This window comes from Oncorhynchus kisutch, linkage group LG10 (assembly GCF_002021735.2).
Source record: "Oncorhynchus kisutch isolate 150728-3 linkage group LG10, Okis_V2, whole genome shotgun sequence".
NCBI lineage: Eukaryota > Metazoa > Chordata > Actinopteri > Salmoniformes > Salmonidae > Oncorhynchus > Oncorhynchus kisutch.
In genome coordinates, this window is record NC_034183.2 from 40,590,284 (window position 1) to 40,609,246 (window position 18,963).

At 45.1% G+C, this 18,963-nt stretch overlaps 1 protein-coding gene across 4 annotated transcripts in view; it reads right to left on the reverse strand.

The window, feature by feature from the left end:
- The window catches only part of LOC109897537 (low-density lipoprotein receptor-related protein 8), a 263,445-nt gene that overhangs the window by 67,640 nt on the left and 176,842 nt on the right, over positions 1-18,963 (reverse strand). For all 4 annotated transcript variants that reach the window (XM_031833689.1, XM_031833692.1, XM_031833688.1 and 1 more), the window contains exons 5-6: positions 5,725-6,099; positions 2,491-2,613 (exon numbers count right to left, since the gene is read on the reverse strand). In XM_031833689.1, the coding sequence (XP_031689549.1) occupies positions 2,491-2,613; positions 5,725-6,099 (498 nt within the window). The remainder of the gene's footprint in view (positions 1-2,490; positions 2,614-5,724; positions 6,100-18,963) is intronic.

Genomic DNA, 18,963 nt, shown 5'->3' on the forward strand with positions numbered 1-18,963 from the left:
GCCTGTGACTGGAACGAATTGCAAAAATCGCTGAAGTTGGAGACTTTTATCTCCCTCACCAACTTCAAACATCAGCTATCTGAGCAGCTAACCGATCGCTGCAGCTGTACATAGTCTATTGGTAAATAGCCCACCCTTTTCACCTACCTCATCCCCATACTGTTTTTATTTATTTACTTTTCTGCTCTTCTGCACACCAATATCTCTACCTGTACATGACCATCTGATCTTTTATCACTCCAGTGTTAATCTGCAAAATTGTAATTATTTGCCTACCTCCTCATGCCTTTTGCACACATTGTATATAGACCCCCCCTTTGTTTTCTACTGTGTTATTGACTTGTTAATTGTTTACTCCATGTGTAACTCTTTGTTGTATGCTCACACTGCTATGCTTTATCTTGGCCAGGTCGCAGTTGCAAATGAGAACTTGTTCTCAACTAGCCTACCTGGTTAAATAAAGGTGAAATAAAATAAAAAAAATAAAAAAATGTCTTGAAGAAATTATGGACTGTTGTTTCTCTTTGCTTATTTGAGCTGTTCTTGCCATAATATGGACTTGGTCTTTTACCAAATAGGGCTATATTGTGTACCTTGTCACAACACAACTGACTGGCTCAAGCACATTAAGGAGGAAATCAATTCATTTAAATGCATTACAGGTGACTACCTCATGAAGCTGGTTGAGAGAATTCCAAGAGTGTGCAAAACTGTCATCAAGGCAAATGGGTGCTACTTTGAAGAATCTCAAATTTAAATATATTTGGATTTGTTTAACCCATTTTTGGTTACTACATGATTCCATATGTGTTATTTCATAGTTTTGATGTCTTCATTATTAATCTACAATGCAGATAACAGTATAAATAAATAAAAACCCTTGAATGAGTAGGTGTGTCCAAACTTTTGACTGGTACTGTATATATATATATATATATATATATATATATATATATATATATATTTACAAAAAATATATATACGGGGCATTGGAAATAATGCAGACAATTACATCGAAGGAAGCCACAATCTATCTACAATATTAAAATTGATCTACCCCCTAAAGAAATAAACAATTGAAATAAATAGAAGAACGCAGCCATAAAATGGCCTTACTGAAGAACTCTGTGATTTTACACCTGCATTGCAGGCTGTTTGGGGTTTTAGGCTGGGTTTCTGTACAGCACTTTGAGATATCAGCTGATGTACGAAGGGCTTTATAAATAAATGTGATTTGATTTTCAACGTGGCACCGTCATAGAATGCCACCTTTCAAACAAGTCAGTTCGTCAAATTTCTGCCCTGCTAGAGCTGCCCCGGTCAACTGTAAGTGCTGTTATTGTGAAGTGGAAATGTCTAGGGGCAACAACGGCTCAGGCCATACAAGCTCACAGAACGGGACCGACGAGTGCTGAAGTGCGTACAAAATTGTCTGTCCCCCTGTTGCAACACTCACTAACGAGTCAAATCAAATCAAATTTCATTAGTCACATACAATTGGTTAGCAGATGTTAATGCGAGTGTAGCCAAACTACCTCTGGAAGCAACGTCAGCACAAGAACTGTTCGTGGGGAGCTTCATGAAATAGTTTTTTGATGGCCGAACAGCCGTACACAAGTCTAAGATCACCATGTGCAATGCCAAGAGTCGGCCGGAGTGGTTTAAAGCTCGCCGCCATTGGGGCAGTGGAAACGCGTTCTCTGGAGTGATGAATCACGCTTCACCATCTGGCAGTCTGACGGACAAATCTGGGTTTGGCGGATGCCAGGGGCACGCTACCTGCCCGAATGCATAGTGCCAACTGTAAAGTTTGGTGGAGGAGGAATAATGGTCTTGGGCTGTTTTTCATGGTTTGGGCTAGGCCCCTTAGTTCCACTGAAGGGAAATCTTAACGGTACAGCATACAATGACATTCGAGACGATTCTGTGCTTCCAACTTTGTGGCAACAGTTTGGGGAAGGCCCGTTCCCGTTTCAGCATGAGAATTCCACAGTGCACAACCCGAGGTCCATACAGAAATGCTTTGTCGAGATCGGTGTGGAAGAACTTGACTGGCCTGCACAGAGCCCTAACCTCAACACCATCAAAACACTTTGCGATAAATTGGATCGCCAAATGTAATCACCCAACATCAGTGCCCACCCTCACCAATGACCTTGCGGCTGAATGGAAGCAAGTCCCCGCAGGCATCTTCCTACATCTAGTGGAAAGCCTTTCCAGAAGAGTGGATGGAGGCTGTTACAGCAACTTCATATTAATGCCCAGGATTTTGGAATGAGATGTTCGACAAGCAACTTTTGGCCATGCAGTGTACAACACAATACAGAGAAGGGTACGAGATATTGTGGTAAATGACGAGGGGAAATTAGGAAAACATTAGCAGTTATTTCAGACCAGTGGAACATCTGTCAACTACACACCCAGGAGAGAAGGTAAGGGGAGTAACTACTGGGCATGGAGGAAGACACACGGTCAGTAAGGCCAACCCACCGTTGATACAGCCAGCCTCATCGCTGAAGTCAGGACAGTCACGAACCCCGTTACACTGTTTGCTGCCATGAATACAGGATCCATCACCACACTGGAACTCATCTGGACGGCAGGTCAGCAGAGCTGTGGGAGAGCGAGAGGGAGCGGGAGAGAGAGAGATAGGAGAGAGAGAGAAAAAAAGAAACACGGCGCACAAACACACACACACACACACGCAGACACAGAGCGAGAGGAAGCGGGAGAGAGAGAGCAGGAGAGAGAGAGATAGGAGAGAGAAAAGAAGAAACACGGCGCACACACACACACACACACACACACACACACAGACACACACACACAGATTGCGTGAATTCAACAGCGCATCATCCAACTTTCTATCTCTCTAGAGATCCAACCCCAACTCAGTATCCTGTCAGAGATGAAATTACCCCAGTGCGTGTTTCATCTTGGGTTTGGGCCAAAACGGAGTGCATTCCAATTCAGTAGTAATCCCTCATACATACAACTCCCCCTTCTCCCTGTTTCCCTCTGCACCAGAGAAATGCTGTGGAAATGAGAAGCTGGGAGGTATTTACTCACTGTCTGGGTAAAACACACACCCAGGACTGCCCTGCTTTGTTCTATTGTTTGTGCTGTGTGTGTGTGTGTGTGTGTGTGTGTGTGTGTGTGTGTGTGTGTGTGTGTGTGTGTGTGTGTGTGTGTGTGTGTGTGTGTGTGTGTGTGTTGTACTAGCAGTAGTATAGGGAAGGTTTATTTTACCCATTCATCTCTTTAACTGCTGCTTTAATTATTCATGGGATGCACTTTGGAGATGTAACCTACACCAGAGGACAAGATGCGAGGCGCACACACACACACACACACGCGCGCGCGTACACACACACCAAAAAAGCCTCCCCACACTCTAACATAAACAAAGACCCCCTAGATGTTAAATCCAGCATAACCAGCGTAATCCTAGTGTATCATAACGTGCTGATGGTATCAGTCCAGTGATTGGGATCTGAGCTCAGCTAATAATAATACAATCTCGGGATGAACAGTGGCAGTCCGGGAGAAAGAAAATGCAGGAACAGACTACAGAGATGAATGATTCTCCATTTCTCATTTACATCACTATAATACTGTCATACTGGAACCCCTCTCCCAGATCACACATCTCATCTCTGCATCTACTGTGTATAGTCTGCTAAAGGTATTAAGAAAGATGCTTCTAAACAGTAGTGATCATGTCAACACACCACTACGGGTACGGCACACACATTGTTTCTGGACCAGGCAGTATCACTTCTAAATGTACAGTAGCCATGATAGGACAATGCATACCGTTTTGGTAATGCTATTGATTGGGATTATTAAGGTAGGTTTAATCAGGTTCCAACACCAAAATAATTGTACAAGTCTGAAACCCCTGCATAGATCTGCTCTGATTCCGTCCCTGTCTTTATGATCTGTGTGCTATTATTGAGTGGTCTCTGGGATTGAGAACAGGGTGTTACTCAGGGAGAGAGAGAGAGAGAGAGCCAGGTTGTGAATGCCCTCGCTCCCTCTCAAGGGCTCTCCACTGTACCAATCATCACACTGTTGCATGGCAACCAACTCAACTGATTGCCCTGGTGTTTAAAGCGTGGAGCTTATTATCACCGGGCACCATAACAGAAGTTTCAGCGGGGCTTTGACACCATAACATCCATGCATAACACGCAGGTTAGCGTTTCTCGTCATCAATCTTGTTCCGGAGGCAGCTCTACAGTGGTCACTAGCTAGCACAGCCACAAAGTAATACAAAAGCAAATGTTAGTGTTCATGGATTTTTATAATAGAGCCAATTTTGACTTTACAGCTGGCCTATCTAGCAGAAGGCGCTCAGTTTCGCCTCCAGGGCAAGATCCGTGACATTAAACGTTCACCTGCTGCGTACACAAACAGACAAGCAGGCACACACAAAAGTGCTAACACACACACACATGCCTATTCACTCACAAATCCATCCACATTTATTGATTGTACATTGACATAGTGATTTTTACATAGAAGTCTTTCTAAGCTAAATACCCCCCCCCCGCACCCCCCCCCCCCTACAGAAGACTCCAGTACATCCTTTTCATAGAACAGACTATATACGTACAGTGCAGAGGAAAAGTCTTTGCCCTCTAAGAATTTCTCTGTTTTTGCATATTTTTTGTCACTCAATATTATCAGATCCTCAACCGAAGCCTAATAGTAGATAAAGGGAACCTGAGTGAATAAATAACACAATGTTGATACCTGTTTCATTTATTGCATTTAAAAATAAAAAAAGTTATGCAAGACCCAATGAACCTGTGTGAAAAAGTAATTGTCCCCTTACACTCAATAACTGGTTGTTCCACCTTTAACTGCAATGACCGCAGCCACACGTTTCTTGTAGTTGTTCACCAGTCTCTCACATCGCTGTGGAAGGAATTCTGTCACACTCTTCCGGGCAGAACTGCTTCAACTCAGCGACATTTGTGGGTTTTCGAGCATGAACTGCTCGTTTCAGGTCCTGCCACAACATCTCAATCGGGTTTAGGTTTGGATTTTGACCAGGCCATTCCAACCCTTTAAATGTGTTGCTTCTTAGACATTCTGATGGAGACTTGCTTGTGTTTTGAATAACTGTCTTACTGCAGGACCCAGCTGCGCTTCAGCGTCAGCTCACGTACAGATGGCCTGACATTCTCCTTTAGAATAGAGAGCAGGATTCATGGTTCCTTCAATGGCATCACTATATGATGTTCTTACCGTGGAATGCAGTGTTTGGTTTTTGCCAGACATAACGGGACCGATGTCGTCCAACAGTTCCACTTTTGACTAATTTGTCCATATAACATTATTCTATGATCATCCAGGTGCTTCCAGGCGCTTTTCCGGCAAACTTGAGTCTACTGTTTGGATGACATGGGCCCCGTTATGTCTGCTGAAAACCAAACACTGCATTTCAAAGGGGCAATTACCTTTTCACACAGGGTCATTGGGTGTTGCGTAACATTAAAAATGTGGTGGATTTTTTTGTTCACTCAGTTCCCTTCATCTAATAGCAGGTTTTGGTTGATGATCTGATAACATTCAAAATATGCACGAAAATATGCAAGAATAGAGAAAATTAGAAGGGGGGGGGGGCAAATTGTTTTCTTACAGCCTTATATATGTACGGCCACATCCTGTGTGCATCCCCAGGTGATCCAACCCCAGATACAGTGGACGGCTTACCGCAGTCAGCCTCATCCGACTTGTCCTTGCAGTCTGCGTCTCCGTCACATTTCCAGTTGAGGTGGACACACTCTCCACTGCCACACTGGAACTCCCCCTCGGGGCACCGGGGCTTCTGGGGCTCCGTCCGGCGACTACAGCGCTCCACAGACTCGTCAGACTTATCCCCGCAGTCCGGGTCCCCGTCGCAGCTCCACAGGTTCGGGATGCACTCCGAGTCGTTACAGCGGAACTCATGGGGGCCGCAGGTGGGGGCGGAACACTTCTCCTCATCACTGCCATCCCCGCAGTCGTCGTCGCCGTCGCACACAAAGACGGGCGCCACGCACTTCCTGTTGCGGCACTGGAAGTCCTTGGCGGGGCAGGCCTTGGTGTCTGGAGGGAGGAGAGGGAAAACAGAGAGGAGGAGTGAGGGGGATGAGTTAGAGGTCTAAACACCAAAGAGTGTGATGTGATGACAGGATAGCAAGATAATAAAAAAAATTAAAATATGAAGAGGAAACCATGATCTTTCACGCAACAGCTCTAAATGGGCCGACCATCAAGAAGGAAGAAACATTCGAACAGATTGCGTAACATAATGAGAGTGGGAGGCAAAAGGGTTAGCTGTAAGATCGCATACCGTACAGAGTATGAGAAAAGAGATGAGAAACGCAATCACAGTCTGGGCGCCTGGTCTGAACTACACCATCAGCCATGGAGCCTCTAGGGAACACAGAACACATACATCCATGCTAAAGAGAGCTAGGTTCTGTACTATACTGTATGTGTCTGATAGAGAGAGAGACAGACAGACAGCCTCTGAAGGGAGTCTCTATAACCTCTCTGTGACTACCTCTAACCTCAACGATTTCCTGGCTGCCCAGTCAATCAATCAATCACATTTATTTATAAAGCCCTTCTTACATCAGCTGATGTCACACAGTGCTGTATACAGAAACTGAGCCTAAAACCCCCAAACAGCAAGCATGTAGAAGCATGGTGGCTAGGAAAAAGTCCTTACAAAGGCAGGAACCTAGGAAGAAACCTAGAGAGGAACCAGGCTATGAGGGGTGGCCAGTCTTTGTCTGACTCTGCCAGGTGGAGATTATAACAGAACATGGCCAAGATGTTCAAACGTTCATAGATGACCAGCAGGGTCAAATAATAATAATCACAGTGGTTGTCGAGGGTGCAACAGGTCAGCACCTCAGGAGTAAATGTCAGTTGACTTTTCATAGCCGATCATTCAGAGTTAGAGACAGCAGGTGTGGTAGAGAGAGATAGTCCAAAACAGCAGGTCCGGGACAAGGTGGCCTCATGCTTGGCCTTGGCTCTGTGTAGTGGCAGCAGACTAAATTGCTGTTAGTATGCAGTAGTAAGCGGCTGGCCCTGCCTTAATAGGGTCAGCTAAGCAAAAGGGATAACTGGCCCGAGGAGCTGTGGAACAATTGAGTTCAATGGTGTTTTTTTATGTAGAGGATCGCTATATAACGCTGTGTGGACACACTGCAATGAGGGAATCTATACACACACACACAAGGTTAAACACATACACACGCAGGCATGGACGAATGCACGCAGACAAACGTTCACTCACAGAGGCACACACATACTGGCATAGCGCCAAACCACTCACACACAGGCAGTAATGTTAAGACATGCGCGTAAAGTGCGGAGTTACACAACTAATGCTAAAACGGATGCAGGTGGCGTAATCTTCAATCGACAGACTTACACTTACCATGCACTGTAGCACACACACACACACTGCTGACTGGGTGTTGTTCACGGCTGATGGTAAAACACCACTTTAGCCTTTTCACCTGCCCAGGCTCGGTGGAGTTTGGTGTGTAACATCCACAGTGAAATACTCCAGCCGTCCCCAAATGTTTCTGCACCGGACTGACTCCCAATGATTTATGTGTTGTGGGGAAAAGGGCATTCTTGTCCTGCAGTAGCACTTCCCTTCCCAGTGTGTGTGTGTGTGTGTGTGTGTGTGTGTGTGTGTGTGTGTGTGTGTGTGTGTATGTGTATGTGTATGTGTATGTGTGTGTGTGTGTCATCCTCCTACCACTTCATTCTCTCCCTAACACCAGCTCCCACGCACTGCGCCACTGGGGCTAATTATAATAAGAGCCAATTGTATTTGCCGCTAACTTTGCGGCTGTATACTAATGATCTCCACTCCGATCAGAGTAATTAAGTCAACAAATAAACAAGAGGCAATTAGAGGTTCAGGTGTTTACCAGCCCCCCTCCCCCCTCCCTCCCTCCTCCTGTCTGTTTATTGACTGACAGTTGAGCAAGGAGAGATTTTAAATCAGGTTCAACTTAGCACGATTTTCATTCGGGTTCAACTTTGATTTGAGCGTTTTAAAATGTACAGATAAATGAAGGGAAATGTAAACACTGTGACTATGCCATTTGTCTTGTAAGAACAACTCTATGAACGCCTCTCTTATACCTAGTATCATATTATATACTGGCTTTACAGTCGCATCTCACTCTCTGACAAATCCTCCACCAAGCACCTTGAGCTGAGCCGAAGAGAATAGATGAAAAGATCTTTCTCTAGGCAGTAGAGAGCTGGGTCAGAAGGGTTATGTTTGCTGTAAACAGCGGTGGCGGGGGATTATTGTCTGAGCTTCGCTCCCAATGGGGATAGTTAGTGGGACAACCGTCTGCTAAGACACTGGAACCTGACTGGATTCTGACTGTCTGAGATCAGATCTGTCTGAGATCAGATCTGTCTGAGAGACCAGGGTGCGACTGGAACTCCAGTAGGGAAAGTGGCTTTTATTAGCCAATCAGGAACATCATGTGATGCACATAGTTATTTACAAAAAAGAGCTGATCTGATCAAGACCAATTAGTGAAAAAAATGTCAAGAATTGGGCTGCCTGTCTAAACGCAGCCATAGTAACAGAAACACACAACCACCCACTCACCCAAAACGGTGTGGCATATGGCCCTAATGTCATATCATACATCTCTGATGAGATCCAGGTACTGTACCTCCACTCCACTCCCAGACCAGGGCCATCCCCACAGAGGATCAGTAAAGAGGTCAGAGAGATTTAAACCCGTAGGATGGGATACAATGGGGGAGCAGAAGAGAGGGTATCGGAGAGAGAAAAGAGAGAGCAGAGGCGACACAGAGGGGAAAGACTGTTTTCCACCTCAGGCTAATATATTCACCCGCTGGCCTAGTGCTGGACAGGTAATAGATGGATATGAAGATAAGACTGATCACATTGACCTTGTGTTAGGGAGAGACCTTGGAACCCAATGGAGAAAAAAATAAAAAATAAACACATTGCCCACAACCACGTGCGCAAACGCACGCACAGGCGTACCCACAAACACCACTACCCCCCGCCCCCCTCCCCCCTTCACTTAGCTGTACGTTTCTGGAGCGTGATATTCAATAAGATACTCTGCTTTGACATATCAGCCACTGAGCTGTCAGCGCGGAAAAACCTCGCCAGCGCCGCCTAGCTTCGCATCGTCAGGTGTGGCCAACCTCGGATCACACGGAAATACCGGGAATTAGAATGTTCCTCAATCCAACATCTCCAGGCAGACACAGCCACCCGACTCTCTGGTTTATAGCCTTAAAGTCCGGCTCTAATGGTCCTTACAGAAAACCAACAGCACAGTCGGGAATACCAATCTATGTCGCCATAGGAGTTATCAATACAACAACTCAATACTAATGGAATAGTGCGCTGGTGCCGTGCTGACATCCAGGGCATTATCATATCCTGAGGAATAATTCTATTGTCAAGAGCGGCCTCTCGATACGGCCCGGCGTATTGAGCCATTGTTTTGCAAAAGCTATGAGTCACCTTAATATCATTAAAGCAGTGTGGATCAGAGAGATGTGTCCCCTGGGGGGGACCCCCTGTTTAGCCACCCAAATGGCTCCCTATTCCCTATAAAGTGTACTACTTTGGTCAAAAGTAGTGCACGATATAGGGAATAGGGTGCCATTTGGGACAACAACAAAAAAACTAAAGTCTGTATCTGTAACAAAACGGAGATGTCAGCCAGCTCACGTAGTGGGCTAAAGACTGGAGCTTTGGGTTGGGGAATGGAAGAGGAGGGATACAGATGTTACTGATGTAGCCATGCACATGTGAACTGCTGACAGGAGGGCCAGAGGGGCCTGTTTACAGTATCTGAAAGACATGCTTTGTGTGTGTGTGTGTGTGTGTGTGTGTGTGTGTGTGTGTGTGTGTGTGTGTGTGTGTGTGTGTGTGTGTGTGTGTGTGTGTGTGTGTAGACGTCAGTCATCCGTTCTCTAGGGTACCAGGGAGAGAGTTTATCAGTGGTTTGACTACATTAGGCTGGAGCTCACAGACAGAGACGGAGGCAGGCAGGCAGGCAGGCAGGCAGGCAGGCAGGCAGGCAGGCAGACAGACAGGCAGGCAGGCAGGCAGGCAGGCAGACTCAGACTCTCGAGATGGTAGACCTACTGTACAAGATACCTCAAGATTCCTCAATACGATAAAATAGAAAACAATCAGTGAGAAGAGAATCAGAGTAGATCTATTAAAGGTCCAATGCAATATCAAATCATTCGTGGGTAACAAAGCTTACTGTGATTGTTTTCAATTAAAGTGGTCAAAAAGTAACAAAAATAACGTCTTAGCAAAGAGCAATTTCGCAAGCAATCATTTTTCTAGGACACTCTGGGAGTGGTCTGAGTGGGGAGGGGAAAGTTGAAAACAAGCGGTTATTGGCAGAGGTTTGGAACTCTCTTTCTTATTAGTCTAGTAACTCATTTACCGCTTTACTGTGATGTCACCAGGCAGGCCAAAACTCAAAACAGGCTGCAGTTTTAGGGGGTCTTTTCAAACAGCTCTCACATTATCATTATCATACATTTTACAATCGTTATTCCAACCTCACAGTATGGAAATAGATAGAGTGTTGTGTGGAAATAGAGTCAACAAAAGTGTTGACTGCACTGGGCCTTTAAGACTTTACCTTTCCAAGAGAGGGGAGTCGGTAGGCAGTGACATGGCATGATCACACGACAGGATAAGATAGGGTTGTGACAGTTTAGCCACCCTGTCGCTGTACGGCAATTGGAAGAGATGAACCTCTGACCTCTGGGTGTCTTTTAAGATGAATTCCAAATCAGTGACGGTCTTATCAAATGCTATTGAAATTGGCGGTTGGGTTTGAAATTAACCGTAGCTGCAGTAAACCCCCCCCTCCCCCGAGAGACATGTAGGATGTCTGCTCTACTGGAGTAAAGAACAGGCTAATCTCAGGGTGTCTCAGTGCAGTCAGTCTCTCTGCCTGTCTGTCTAGAAGGAAAGCCTGGGGGAGCCTAGGTAAATGGCAGCTCAGAAGGAAATAGCAGAATATCACCAGGAAACAGAGAAAAACCGATGGATAACATGAGTGGCATCCACCCAGGGGTACCTCTACTCTACCACTGCTAGGCCTGATGGGTAGATAACCCATGGGGATGTACAGGATAAAGCCAGATGGATGGCTCAATCACCAGGCATCACTAAAGGCTTCAGATGATGCTTAGGCCTGGATTGAGATATGAATCACATTGAAATATGAATCACATTGAAATATGAATCGCATTGGAATAGGAATCGCATTGAAATAGGAATTGAATTGAAATAGGAATCACCTTGAAATAGGAATCGCATTGAAATAGGAATCACATTGAAATAGGAATCGCATTGAAATAGGAATCGCATTGAAATAGGAATCACACGATGCCAGGTTGCTGTCTCCTGGCGGGATTATTCCAACCTTTTTAAAACGAGGAAGGCATTAGAGCGCAAACTGTCAGACGGGTACAAGATCCCAAACGCTTCTCCCGTCACTCGATGTTCAGTGCCTGTCAGGGGCTAATTCCCATCGATATTTCCATGTTGATGGAAATTAATTGAGTTTCCTTCGAAAACCGCAGGACAGTAAATCTATGAATACATTAAATCAAATAATAATTCGATTAATAGACATTCAAATCTCAACCGCATCTTTCTCCCATTCTCTCTCTCTCCCTTCATTCCTTCAGCCCTCTCTCTGATGTGTTCCGCAGGCCCTGTGGGGAAGCTGACAGTGTTTTAGGTTTGGGTTGGACAACCTCCCAGCTGCAGTTCCATCTGTGGTGGGACAGGGCATTGGTGTGAAAGGGAGAGAGGTGCTTAGAGGGGAACAGAACATGGGCTAATGTTCCCAGAAGTCAGGAAACCACTAAAGTCTGAAACAACTGCACTGCCTTGAGGAAAGGAGCGACTGTGTGTGTGTGTGTGTGTTCTGTGCCCACATCCCATTACACCGACACAGTCACAGGCCCAGTCTGAAAGGATTATAAATGAAGGGCATTATAATAGTCTGGATCCTAAACCAAGTTGAGCAGTTCGGGATACAAACAAACACACACACGCACGCACACACACACACACACACACACACAAAGCGCGGCTCTTCCTCTGTAATTTATAAAGGTGGGTGGACTCTCCCAAGCTCTCTTGATACGTTATCAAATAATGGGATGGAGGCTTAAGTTATTTTAGCGCAGTCTGGATAGGTGAGAATATCAAGGTGTGTGTTTATTCACCCCCCCCCCCCCCCCCCCTCCCCCTCCCCCCCACACACACACGCAAACAGCTCCTCTCCTCACTATGACATCGATCCCAGTGCAGGTGTGCAACACAGTGTGACTGATGTGAAAAGAGCAACAGGTCCCCTTGGGCCTCCCTTGACTCTCTTTCCCAGGCCTGTAGAACACAGAGTGACGCTACAGTATAGGCCAGGGCTGACTGATCCAACCACACTGCCACGGGCTACACCACCACTGCACCCTCCACTCCAGCCCTGACATACAGCCCATTGATTGAACAAGCTCCACAGTGCTCCACGCTGCAGCTGAGAGTGGAGGGGATTCCTTCCAGTCCACAACCTGCCATGGGCAGAGCAGAGAGAAAGAGGAAGGTCTTTACATACTCAGGTTAGACTGGGAAGCCCGTGACCTAAGCCTGCGTAAGGCTACATATACACAACTCCCTTTGGGTTTTATGGCCAGGCACAACAAGTAGCTTACTTTAACAGAATGGCAGGAATCTGCCTTGCCGTATAACTATATGTATGTAGCTATAGTAAGAGTGTATTTGTGGCAGTGTGTTCTTGCGATGTTCAGACCGCAGCTAGCTAAGAGCTCCCTCAAGACCACAGTGCCTGCTAGACTCCCCGTAGGAGCACCCTTTGAAGAACCCCTTTTGGTTCCAGGTAGAACCCTTTTGGGTTCCATGTATAACCCTTTCCACGGAGGGTTCTACATGAAACCTAAAAGATTTCTACCTGGAATTAAAAAGGGTTCTACCTGGAACCAAAAAGGGTTCTCCTATTGTTAATTTGAACCTTTGTTTAACTAGGCAAGTCAGTTAAGAACAAATTCTTATTTACAATGACGGCCTACCAGAAGGCAGAAAGGCCTCCCTGCAGTGAAAGTGCCTGGCATTAAAAATATAAATTAATTAAATTAAAAAATTGGACAAATACACCACATGACGACAAGTGAGACAACACTACATAAAGAGACCTAAGACAACAACATAGCACGGCAGCAACACATGACGACACAACATGGTAGCAACACAACATGGCAGCAGCACAACATGTAGCAAGGTAGAGACAACAATACATCAACGCAAAGCAGCCACAACTGTCCGTAAGAGTGTCCATGATTGAGTTTTGAACGTCCTATGGGGACAGCCGCGGGACCTTTCTGGAAACCTTTTTTCTAAGAGTGTACGCTAAGAACTACGCTGCTGTGGTAAGGCAGGGAGTGAAAAGTAATGTACTGTGTGTCGTTGTGTGTGCGTGTGTATATACTTATTTTAGAAAAGCAGGCACACATAACCATTGTGGGGCAACATTTCACATGTAACAATATCCCTGTAACGTCGACTCATCTTCTGTATAAATAAATGACAAAAACATATCGCTCCCCTCGAAGTCCCTGAGACAAACCGCCCGCGGAGCACTGATGAATTGGGCCTGATTTCTGTGGTGATCGTCGTTCCAACTTCAACACGAGTCATTATTATTGACCCTGAGCGAGCCTGACTCATCACCTGGCGACAGAGAGACACGCTCCGCTATACGATTCAGACAAGCCACGCCAAAAGAAACACAACACGCACACACACATATGGGTGTACAGCAAACCAAGCCCTTTAGATGGGTGAACTCCGTGATTAACATGAAAGCTCCAGCCTCACGCTCTTATTTTCGCCCCCTTTGTTTCCACTCCCCTGATTAGTCTCTCCATTCATTCACAAGTATAAACCACCATCCCCATTCCCAACCAGCTAGGAGCAGCAGGAGGGCCTGTGTGCCTAAAACGAGCCTGATTACATATTATCATCAATTAAAAGCTGGTAAACTTTCTTCAGAGGGCTTTATAAATCTAATAATGACCTTCTCAGACTGTATCCATGTATAATTTAACATATGGATGTGCTCAATTAGCAGCTGTAATTAACGACAGTGCTTTAATTTGGAAGTGGGGAAAGAGGGAGGGGGAGAGCGAGAGCGGGAGGGGATAGGGGTGCAGCATTTTGGAAAGAGAACTGGAGTGGGGGTAGAAACTGGGAAGTGTGTGTGTGTGGGGGGGGGGGGGTATCCAGTACTCTGCAGCACAAACAGTATTTGGCACACATCCAGTTTTTTTATGCGGGAACTAAAGACCACATGTGTGCATACTATGGTGTATGAATGTGCCAACAATAGCTAACCATTTAAATTTGAAATAACAGCTAACACAACTCTGTACCTCCCAAAAAATAGAGGAATGGAATTTTACTGGACGGAACACAGAATGATCCACATTCCAATGGAGGAATGTGAGTCTGACCACGTGCCCAGTGATATGCACGCAGCTAAGACACCACATTTCTTAAATGATAGATCAAAGGCCCATTTCTGCAGGTTGAGCCAGGATCAGACAGACCCCACCAGACAGTAAATCAATGATCAACAGCACCCTCCATTAAATATTTCTAAATGTAATAATCAACCTTATTTTTCACTCCAATAACCGTATATACATACGTACAGTGCATTCAGACCCCTTGACTATTTCCACATTTTGTTACATTGCAGACCTATTCTAAAATTGATTCAATTGTTTTTTTCCCCTCATCAATCTACACACAATACCCCATAATGACAAAGTGAAAACAGGTTTTCAAATGTATTAAAAATAAACATCAGAAATACCATATTTACATAAGTATTCAGACCCTTTGCTATGTGACTCGAAATTGAGCTCAGGTGCATTCTGTTTCCATTGATCATCCTTGAGATGTTTCTACAACTTAATTTGTGTCTACCTGTGGTAAATTCAATTCATTGGACATGATTTGGAAAGACGCACACCTGTCTATATAAGGTCCCACAGTTGACAGTGCATGTCAGAGCAAAAACCAAGCCATGAACACAGTGGCCTCCATCACTCTTAAATGGAAGACGTTTGGAGCCACCAAGACTCCTCAATCAGGCCTTTATGGTAGAGTGGCCAGATGGAAGCCACTCCTCAGTAAAAGGGACATAACAGCCCGCTTGGAGTTTGACAAAAGGTACCTAAAGGACTCTCCGACCATGAGAAACAAGCTCCTCCGGTCTGATGAAACCAAGATTGAACTTTTTGGCCTGAATGCCAATCATAGCGTCTGGAGGAAACCTGGAACCATCCCTACGGTGGTGGCAGCATCATTCTGTGAGGATGTTTTTCAGCAGCAGGGAATGGAAAACTAGTCAGGATCGAGGGAAAGATGAACTGAGCAAAGTACAGAGAGATGCTTGATGAAAACTTGCTTCAGAGCACTCTGGACCTCAGACTGGGGCGAAGTTCACCTTCTAACAGGACAACGACCTTAAGCACACAGCCAAGACAATGCAGGAGTTGCTTCGGGGAAAGTCTCTGAATGTCTTTGAGTGGCCTTGCCAGAGCCAGGCCTTAAATCCAATCGAACATCTCTGGAGAGACCTGAAAATAGCTGTGCAGCGACGCTCCCCATTCATTCAACCTGACAGAGCTTGAGAGGATCTGTAGAGGAGAATGGGAGAAATTCCCCAAATAACAGGTGTGCCAAGCATGTAGCGTCATAGACTCGAGGCTGTAATCACTGCCAAAAGTGCTTCAACAAAGTACAGAGTAAAGGGTCTGAATACTTATGTAAATGTGATATTTCAGTTTAATGTTTTAGAAATTAGCAAAACATTTCTAAAAATCAGTTTTTGCTTTGTAATTATGGGGTATCGTGTGTAGATTGCCGAGAAGAATAAAAACAACGACGTAATCAGTTTTAGAATAAGGCTGTAACATAACAACATTTTGAAAAAGTCAAGGGGTCTGAATACTTTATACAGTTGTGATAGATGAAAAAGTGATAGAGGGAAAGTATAGCCACTGTAAGTGACCCGACAGTGTAAAACAGCATAGAAATGAAAAGGGAATAAGATTGTGAGAGGTGACCTTGATAGCCAAATCATTTCAATGTAATGAATAATGAAAACGTGTTTAGGGCCCGCATCTGTAATGACACTTGCATAGGTTAATGTGATACTAAAGAGCCTGAAAATATTGTTTTAAGTTTTAAGGCAGCATATCTTGCTTTAGATATTGTGGTTACTAAATTTGAAAAACAATCATCATTTTCAGTTCCAATTCAAGACGTTCGGATAGATAAATCCAAAGTAAAAAGTTGGAGCATGGTGAAATAATGGGTTGTATTTACATGAAATGTTATTTAATTTTTATGTATTAGGTTTAACCAAAGAGGAAAGGTACAGTAGGTTGAGTGTTGAAAGAAATAGGTTGCAACTTGAAATATAAGTTTGGTAATAATATAACAGTTGGCAATGAATCAACATTGAATTTGGTTTCAACAAATATGTTTTATTTATTATCAAAACAAATGTCCTTTTAGGTTGATCCAAAGAGTCATATCCTGCTGTGACTGGAGACCACATTTGAGTCTCGTCTTCAGTCATCTCTCCGCATTGGTATTGACAGATAGAGGGACGGGATAGAGGGAGGGGTTAGAGACCGAGGTCAAAGTCAAGATCATTGACCCCCCCCCCCCCCCCCCCAGCTTCAAATACATTCTCAGTTTGTGTTGGTCGATTTGGCGTCTGTTCAGCTAAACATAGGGTATGGCAAAGTGGGGTATGGGGGATTTTTTTTTTTTTGAAGTTGAAGCTCGTTTACTGCATTTCTATACAATTTAAAAACTCTAAAATGCATTTGGAGAACAGCAAAAAAATAAAGAATAATAATTTATTACCCCAGTCGTGAATTATTATCGCAATATTAGGTTTAAAGGTCTGTGGAACGTCATATACAATGTCAACCACTACTCACCCTCATCATAAATTGACTATTTACTTGTGGAACGGTGCAACATGAAATAGATGCATAATACACGCTATCAAGTCACAACATGGCCGATTTGAAATGCCGACACCCATAGGCGGAGTTTCACGTCTGGGGAAGCAATTCTTTCACCAATAAAATTGCACCTTTATAATAAAAGGATTGCATACATTTACAGTATCATTGCATTTTTCAGGCTAATGTAAGATAGGCTACTATTCCTAATGTGATGAGTAGATGGCATTGTCATAATTTAGGCTAATAATATAAGTCAATTACTGTGAGCAAAACAGACAGTTCTGAACAATGCATTAACAACGCATGCCTGAGCGCGTAGTAACATAGAGTAGGCCTAATCAGAGACGTTTATTCAGTGTTTTTTTGTTTCATGCAATTCTACTATATGATTGGAGACAAGCGACATATTTCGTAATACGACACAAATTAGTAGCCTACTCTGCTGACACTGTCAAACAGATCAGTAAAAACAACTTGGCCTTGAATGCAGCCATCTCATCTAGGCTTATGGGAAGGGGAGACACAAATTGTACAATATGACTTCCATCTAGCCTGGAGGAGGAAATCATTTTCCCAATTTTTTTCTCCAGTGGTACTGATCCAATGGTAAACACAGTCAATATGCAGCCCTCACTGGGGACATGGCTGATGCTGTCCGCTGGTGCCAATGGTAAACACAGTCAATATGCAGCACTCACTGGGGATACGGCTGATGTTCTCCGCTGGTGCCAATGGTAAACACAGTCAATATGCAGCACTCACTGGGGACACGGCTGATGTTCTCCGCTGGTGCCAATGGTAAACACAGTCAATATGCAGCCCTCACTGGGGATACGGCTGATGTTCTCCGCTGGTGCCAATGGTAAACACAGTCAATATGCAGCCCTCACTGGGGATACGGCTGATGTTCTCCGCTGGTGCCAATGGTAAACACAGTCAATATGCAGCCCTCACTGGGGATACGGCTGATGTTCTCCGCTGGTGCCAATGGTAAACACAGTCAATATGCAGCCCTCACTGGGGACATGGCTGATGCTGTCCGCTGGTGCCAATGGTAAACACAGTCAATATGCAGCACTCACTGGGGACACGGCTGATGTTCTCCGCTGGTGCCAATGGTAAACACAGTCAATATGCAGCCCTCACTGGGGATACGGCTGATATTCTCCGCTGGTGCCAATGGTAAACACAGTCAATATGCAGCCCTCACTGGGGATACGGCTGATGTTCTCCGCTGGTGCCAATGGTAAACACAGTCAATATGCAGCCCTCACTGGGGACATGGCTGATGCTGTCCGCTGGTGCCAATGGTAAACACAGTCAATATGCAGCCCTCACTGGGGATACGGCTGATGTTCTCCGCTGGTGCCAATGGTAAACACAGTCAATATGCAGCACTCACTGGGGACACGGCTGATGCTCTCCGCTGGTGCCAATGGTAAACACAGTCAATATGCAGCCCTCACTGGGGATACGGCTGATGTTCTCCGCTGGTGCCAATGGTAAACACAGTCAATATGCAGCCCTCACTGGGGACACGGCTGATGTTCTCCGCTGGTGCCAATGGTAAACACAGTCAATATGCAGCCCTCACTGGGGATACGGCTGATGTTCTCCGCTGGTGCCAATGGTAAACACAGTCAATATGCAGCCCTCACTGGGGATACGGCTGATGTTCTCCGCTGGTGCCAATGGTAAACACAGTCAATATGCAGCCCTCACTGGGGATACGGCTGATGTTCTCCGCTGGTGCCAATGGTAAACACAGTCAATATGCAGCCCTCACTGGGGACATGGCTGATGCTGTCCGCTGGTGCCAAT